The sequence below is a fragment of the Gastrolobium bilobum genome, unplaced genomic scaffold (assembly GCF_033153095.1).
Source record: "Gastrolobium bilobum isolate Gb01-03AN ecotype WA unplaced genomic scaffold, APGP_CSIRO_Gbil_v1 utg2745, whole genome shotgun sequence".
Classification (NCBI taxonomy): Eukaryota; Viridiplantae; Streptophyta; class Magnoliopsida; order Fabales; family Fabaceae; genus Gastrolobium; species Gastrolobium bilobum.
Genome location: NW_026896065.1, coordinates 78,884 through 86,697, shown reverse-complemented (window position 1 = coordinate 86,697; position 7,814 = coordinate 78,884). Strand labels below are relative to the sequence as shown.

Genomic DNA, 7,814 nt, shown 5'->3' with positions numbered 1-7,814 from the left:
ATGGTAGCATGCTGCCACGTGGCAAATGTACATGCATTCTCGCTGGGCAGCCCAACGAGATTAGCCACCTGAACAACTTTTGCAGAGAATGTCTGTTCTTTTGCCACGTGTCAGCATTCTACCTTTCTCGCTGGGCTGCTCAGTGAGAATGGTTGGCCATGCAGACGCTGTCACGTGTCAGTCCATTCTCGCTAGGTGGCATAACTATAATGTGTCGTGGCATTTTGGTAAAAAAAATTTCCTAACTTGACAATCCAATAAATTTTTGCCTAAAAAGTGACAAAATGATCATTGTCCCCAACAATACCATTTCCACATCATGAATAAAATTTTAATGTATCGGGACCTTCAAACTTACTGGTTCTTTTTATTAAATAAGAAATTTTTTTAAGGCTTAAAAAAAAAATATGTAAAAAAAATCCTATTTAATAAAATATTTTTTAAGTCCTCAACAAATATTACGGAGTCCAATTTAATTCCTTAAAAAAGTTAACTCATGATTTTTCTAAAATTTAAAATAGATTTGCCTTTTGAATGACTAACATGAATCTTCTTTAAATTTTAGAGAAATTATAATTTTGATTAATTAAATCTATTTTAAATTTTAAGAGAATCCTAAATTAAATTTTTTTATCTAAATAATTAAAATGGATCCCATAATTTTATTTTATTTTCACGATCAAAAAATACTTTGCTTTTGAAATTGTTCTCCCATGTCACAGCCCCACGCAACGAAAAACAAACACGTGAAGCCTAGCTTCTTCCACATCTCACTCTAGCTTGTCACTCGAGCACCTATATCACTCACTCATGGGGTTGTGCCACGTGTGGCGGGTGACATTGGCTGTGGCTTTTGGTTGGTGTGACGGAAACTCAACGCAACCGTTCTCATTCTGATTCATCACACAGCTTGACACTTTGACGTCCCATATTCTCTTATATGGGTTTGAACGGTCATGATCTTCCGATGAAACTCAAATAATGATGGGGTGGCGTTTGCTTTGTTCACGCGCAAACTTGTGGTGGACAGTACCCTGGGCCACCAGTTCGCGGCGGCGGCGGCTCAGACTCATTGACCCATGCGGCTGGCTTGGCTTGGCTCAGCAGCACAACCCAAAGCTCAGACTTATGTTACGTCGGTCAAGTTTCTCCCGAGGGTTGTTTGTTTTTGCTGTTATTGCAGAGAAAAGTTATAGTAAATTTATTAACATTAAAATACGGAGATGTATTTTAAAATTAAAAAAATACCAGGATATGAAATTGTATTATGATGAAAATAAGTATTGTTATAAATATTTTTATCTACAGCAATAAAAGAGATATTAAAGCCTTCTATTAAAATATGTTATATTTTTAAGAAATAAAATAAAACAAAAAATGTGTGTCATATTAAAGGATGTAAAGTTATGTCATTTTAAGAGAGAAAGAAATAAATAAAGAAGGAGAGAGAGTTGACAAAAAAATAAAAAAGTGGATCTCGTTGTGAGAGTGAAATGATATAAATTATGTCATTTAAAAAGATGAACTCTTTTTTCTTAAAATAAAATAGCAGTGAGGTCATTAGTTGTCTTCTGTGGTCGGTGTGTTAATTAAGTTGACAGACACATCACACATTCTTATATCACAAATATTAAAAAAAAAAAAAAAGACTGTTTTTTTTTTTTTTTTTGATAACAAAAAAAAAGACTGTTTTAATCACGAATAAACGTGTTGATTTGTCACTCATTTGTTTATAACCATAGGAATTCATGTTCTTATACTTATTTCCTTCTTCTCAATATTCTTATTTGTCCTTTTATCAATTTTTTCAATTACAATATTGTTGTCCTCTTATTTAATTATTACCTCTCCAGTACAGTTCTGTTACTGGATGTTCAATCAATGGCAGCTATTACACATTATTGTTGTCCTTCGGTCATGGACTCGTTCGTTGACTACTAAAATAAAGATAGTTATTTACAAATAATATGTAACGATAATGTTTTATTATTTTACATATAAGATAAGTCTTTTTTATTAAAACTAGCTTATTAATTTCTTTAAGAAAATTGATCAGATATCGTTATTCTTGATTAAAAAAAATTTCAACAAAAAAAAAAAAGCTCAAGATTCAAGCCCGATGCTTCTGGCATTCTCTTTCTATTTCAAGGCTGTGGTAGTCGTCACTCGTCACACTTACGCGGACAAACTGATAAATCATCTCTCTCCATCAAGCTTTTCTTTTCCTCGAATATTGTTTGTCTTCTTCTGAACCCAGTTAAATCTGTGTGCTTTTTCATCCAGTTTCCTCCATCCATAGAAATCCAAGAACAAACAAGGGAAGTTCCAAGTTCAATCATCAATCACTTTACTTTTGCACTTATATCCATATCAGAGCATGTAACTTTCTTGTCTCTTTGAGCTTATATATCTTGAAACTACTCTGTGCAATTGCTTCTTAGGTAGAAAACTTTTATCAGTTTATGTGGATTTTGGTTTGTTATACTGAAAACCCACTTCAGGGTCTGAATAAATATCCTACCTTTTTTTTTTTTTTTGTCTTCTTTCCACTTCTTTGCTTAGTTGTAGCTGTACCTTTTTTTGGACTTGATTGTTTCTCTTCCCAACAAACTTGCCCTCAACCTCAAATTCAATCCCTTGAAAGGTTTGAACTTTGTTGTCAAACTGATCAAACCTTTCCACGGTGACAGAAAGTGCTTAATAAAAACTGAAGTTCTTTAAGGCATAGGAGAGAATGCAAGTCCCAACGGCATTTCAACCTATGAAACCCCAGTTTCCTGAACAAGAACAACTTAAATGCCCACGTTGTGAATCAACAAACACCAAATTCTGCTACTACAACAACTACAACCTCTCACAGCCACGCCATTTTTGCAAGAATTGCAAAAGGTATTGGACCAAAGGAGGTTCTTTGAGAAACATCCCAGTTGGTGGTGGAAGCAGAAAGAATACAAAACGATCATCCAGCAACTACAAACCCTCTGCATCATCTTCTCCATCACCATCAGTTTCTTCTACATCCTCTGCAGTCCAGGCTCCTGCTCCAGAATCTGACCCGACCCGGATTTACTCCAACCCGGTTGATCAGGACCGAAGGGTGCTAAATTTTGGTGGGAGTTTCAGTTCCCTTCTGGCATCAAATGGGCATTTGGGGAGCCTCTTGGAGGGTCTGAATTCAACTGGGTCAAATCTAAAAATGGTTCAAATGCAAGACTTTGGGGAGAATGCAAGTTCTGGTCCACTGGTGAATCCGGATTCGGGTAGGAATCCCGGGTCGGAGATGCAGAGCAATGGCAATGCAGAGAGATTTCTGAGTATGCAAAATGGTGATTCAAGCTGTTGGAATGGTAGCAATGAGTGGTCTAACCTTGCAATATACACTCCTGGGTCAAGTTTTCAGTAGAACCAAAGACAAAAAACTGATGAAAAAATTGAATCTTTTTGGCTGAATCCACCTTTCCAATTATGCTGATTATTTTGATCTGTATACTTAGACATGAAGGTTGTGAAAATAATTATATAACTAGCTAAAGCCTATTGATATCATGCTACGGTGGATCACAAACCAGAAGGCTACTATAATAGCATCCTTTAGGTAAGTCTTTATTTTTTTTTACATGTGTGCGGTTGGTGTTCTTCAATTTTATCAATGGTAGAAAAGAGTATGGAGGGATATGTAAGATGTTATAGTGACTGCCTTCATCACGTAGATGAGGTGATGCCTTGACTTGGGGATTTTAATTTAATCTATATATATATGTATCTTATACATGGAATTTGGTATATGTTGTTTATTCAACTTTTCAAGCATTCATGACTGTATGTATGGAAGTGTCTACTTGATAAGTTGCTTTTTTCGTTAGATATTTGGGAGAACGAAGGGAGGATAAGTTGAATTTGGAAATCCAAAAGTGTACTATTTGAAGTTTTATTGTGTGTCTAATCAATGGAGAGTCCGCAAGGTTAAAAGGAAACCCAAAATGCATGTTTGTTTTATAATTCTCAAGTTTTCCAACTAGGTCATTATTTTTCGACTGATCATCCTAAGTCCAGCATTTAGCTTCTTTCAGTGGATTTATACTAGATGTTGGGGTTATGTTCATTCTAGATGTGGAATATTTTGGGGTGAGGCTGCCCATATCTCTTAAGTAATAAATAAAAAAAGAGACACCAAAGTCTAGCTTCATATACCCCGTAACTAAAAAAAGAAAACTAACTTACCAAAAAAAAAAAACTAAACTCTAGTTTTCTTTTAATTCATGTGTGATCCTCTTCATCCCAATCACCTTAATTCTCAAGTGAGCTCTCATGAATCACATACCACATACCGTGGTGTGCTTAATTCTGATAAGTGATAACTCTTCTCCAAGTTTCGATTTCGTTTACTACCGAGCTCATGCGTTGGATTGGCAAGTGAGTTTGAAAGACGAAAGACAGAAAATACTTGGTCAAAAAGTTAGTAAAAAAAAAAGCAGCAGCAGTAAGTAGGGGTGTAAATGAACTAGACTGACCTACAGGAGCTTACGACTTAGTTTATATTAGGCCAGACTTAACCTGTTATAAATAATAAAATATAACAGGCCTAGGCTTTTAAAAAAACCTATTTAGAAAAAAAGGCTATGGGCTTTTTTTTTGTACATATCGGGCCTATAAGCCTACAGATCGGTCTATATCATATTATTTATTTTAAATAAAATTATTATTTCAATAAATTTGAATAATAAAGTACTATTATTTTAGTTATTCTTTTAATTGTTCAATGTTTAATAGGCTTAAATAGGCTAACAGGCTTAGGCTTAGGTTTTTATTTTTTAAATATAAGTCAGACCAAACTTGTAATTTGGGGCCTACACAGGCTAACAGGTCAGGCAGAACCAATGTTTTTTATACATGCTTGACCAATTTAAGTTAAAGCCAAACCTAGCCTAGCTTATTTACACCTCTAGCAGCAAGGTTGTGGAATCGTCTTCGGTCTGGGTAGATCGTGAATGTTCACCCGATGGGTGATAGTTCAATATCGGATATGTTTATGGATATCTATGAGAGTGATTTCGCAAGGGCATATAGATCACTATGCACTGAACGATACGACATTAGCCAAGATGTAGGGTATATGCACAGTGATGGCAAAAGTAAATATGAGCAAAAATATGTGTACCTGATGGGAATGATTTCTATTTATAGTGAGTTACCGGATTGGATCCACTTAGTCTGTTATGAGGTTGTTATGAGGCCTTATCTTATTGTCGGGATTGAGTCTTAATAATCATATCCATCACTTATATGTTGTTAAGTTGTTGAGATACAGATCTTATATTCTAGTCTATAACAGTTGTCTTTGAGCCATGCAGTTCGAGAGCTTGAACTGTTGGGGTGTTGAGGTCTGCTGAGAATCTCGGCTATACCAAGCTGCTAAGCTTAGCTAGAGCTTCCATTTGGGGCTGAGTTTATGCATGTTTGTCGAGGTTGATCTCGTACTTGGCCGAGGTATTTTAAGATCTTTGCTAAGATTGTCCTCGTGTCATGGTTCGACAAGCATGTATGCCTTGAGTTCGGCCAGTTCTAGTTGGTGCTGAGCCAAGGTGAGGGTTTCAAACATGTATGCCGAGGTGGTGAGGGGAGTCGAGCTTATATCGGCGCTAAAGCCTGAAATGCAATCACATCAGCCTAACTTTCCATCTCTTCGCCATTTCCTTGGCAGTTACGCTAGTCCACGTGTCATGTTCTGATTGCTAGCTCGTGCGTCGAGGCGTGTACACTGCCATCACGTTTCGCACGTAATGATGATCTGCATTTAATGCTCGTGATGGAAATTCCCCTTCGATCCCTAACTTTTCATCTTCATGCCCAAAAGGTTATTTTACTAGCATTCCTTTTCATTTTGCCTCACTTCACCATTTATGGGTTTTCATTTGCGCATCATGTTCTCCTTCTGTAACCATTTTGGGTTTATTTCGCTCGAAGCTTTGACCAGGAGTTCTGATTTATTTCTTTGCTTATTCTCGTCTCTTCCCCTCAAAAAGGTACTTTCTGAACACTTTCTTCCCATTTGTATTGTTTGCTATTTTTTTACTTCTTAAAACTTTTTGTGAGATCTTTTACCCGCGGCTGAAGATAAGCCAGCTTATGTGGGCCCGGCTGAGGATGAGCCCCATTTTTTCTTTTTCTATCGAGATTTGGCCACCAAGGTGGGGGTTTGATTTCCCTTTACTGAGTTCCAGATGGCAGTGTTGAAGTATCTATGGATCGCTCCCACTCAATTTCATCCCAATTCTTAGGCTTTTGTTCGAGGTTTCGAGCTGGTTTGCAACTATCTCGGCATTCCATGCACTGTTCCTCAATTCTTCTATTTATTTACAATGTATACATCTCGAACTAGATCTGAGGCCAAGTAATGGAAAGGCTGGCTTACCATATGTGGTGCGCCCTCCCTTGGAATTTTTTGCGTGTTTATGCAATCTTTTAAGAATTTCAAAAACCAGTTCTTCAAGGTTTCTATTCACCCTGGTTGTTAGCCCTGGTTCGTGGGCAAGTTTAACAAAGAGGGAAGGCCATTTACTAGTTTCCCCTTATACTGGTCCCAAAGGCATTACCGTAAAACTCCTAGCCAATATCAAACCTGAGTCGTCACTCACTGACGCAGAAGGACAACTTTCAATACGTTGATGACGTATGTTGAAGATAACGCGATTTTCAACTAATGTCGAATTGTGAATAAATCCGAGATTGGTTTGGAAGCTGAATTCGATATGTTGCCTCGGCTTTAACCGGTGTTATATATTTTCTTTATTGCTATGTTTCTTAACTTGCTTTATTTTTGCAGTATACATGATGGGTCCCAACTACAACAAATATATCAAGAAGAACTCAAGCAAGAGAAATCGGCCCCTACCGACCCTCTTGAGGATAACCCGCAGAAAAAGAGACTTGAACTTCAAGAGGGTGGCTCATATGTCGGTGTCAATTGCGCAACAAGTTACTCTACCTCCACCTCCTCGTCCTCGATTTGGGGATGCAGTGTTCCTTGAGCCTGGGAAACTTTGGAAAAGAGGAGTCTCGAATGGTTTTCACATTGTGATAAGGCCACCTCCCATATTGATTGAAAGCTTTCCGCTCAAAGCTGACATGTCGGTTGCTTTGGATCGAATGGAGGATGAGTCCTTGAAGTCAACCTCTATGATCCAATCATTCCGGCAGCTTCATTTGAGCTATAAATCGTCCAGTTCCTTGAGTGCGACACTTGCTCTCAAAGTGGACGAGCTCTCTAAAGAGAAGATCAATTTGGAGGCTGAAATCAAGGCTTTTAATGAAAAACTTACCAAAGCCGAGGTGGATCTGAAGACTTTTATCACTTCGGCAGAGGTAGCAATGAAGGAAAAAGAGCGTTAATTGAAAAGTTAACAAGCCGAGTTTTAGGAGGCTAAGCTTTAGTGGAAAATGCGGTTGAATAGTCTTTTGCCAATGTAATCGATCAATCTCTGGTTTTGGACACGGATCTAGTTACTAGTGGAATGGACTTTAATTATTTTGTGAAGGACAATTTTATCGTCTCTGGTACCCCAGAAGCAGCTGATACTCGTAAAGATGTCGAGGCTAACACTTATGCAGAGGAAATTCTGTCGCAACTATGGATTGAAGGGTCGTATTCCGACTTGTTTTGTAACTTCTAATGCTTGGGGACTTCGGTCCTTTTTTTAGATTTGTATAGACATTGCCGGGTTTCCGGCCTTAACTCCTATTATCTCGTTTTATCTTTGTTTCTGGTTGTTTAAGTTGATTTTCTTGGTTATTTTGGATCCGACCTTTATGTTGGA

At 37.5% G+C, this 7,814-nt stretch overlaps 1 protein-coding gene across 1 annotated transcript; it reads left to right on the top strand.

Moving 5' to 3' along the window:
* Nucleotides 1–2,191: 2,191 nt before the first annotated feature.
* Nucleotides 2,192–3,953, top strand: LOC133297567 (dof zinc finger protein DOF3.1-like). The gene has a single exon (XM_061496735.1). It carries the CDS (start codon nt 2,735–2,737, stop codon nt 3,401–3,403), a length of 669 nt encoding a protein of 222 aa, XP_061352719.1. The 5' UTR covers nt 2,192–2,734; the 3' UTR covers nt 3,404–3,953.
* The last annotated feature ends 3,861 nt before the right edge of the window (nt 3,954–7,814 follow it).

Coding starts and splice junctions, on each gene's coding strand:
- LOC133297567 (XM_061496735.1), top strand. CDS start 2,735: ATGCAAGTCCCAACGGCATTTCAACCTATGAAACCCCAGTTTCCTGAA.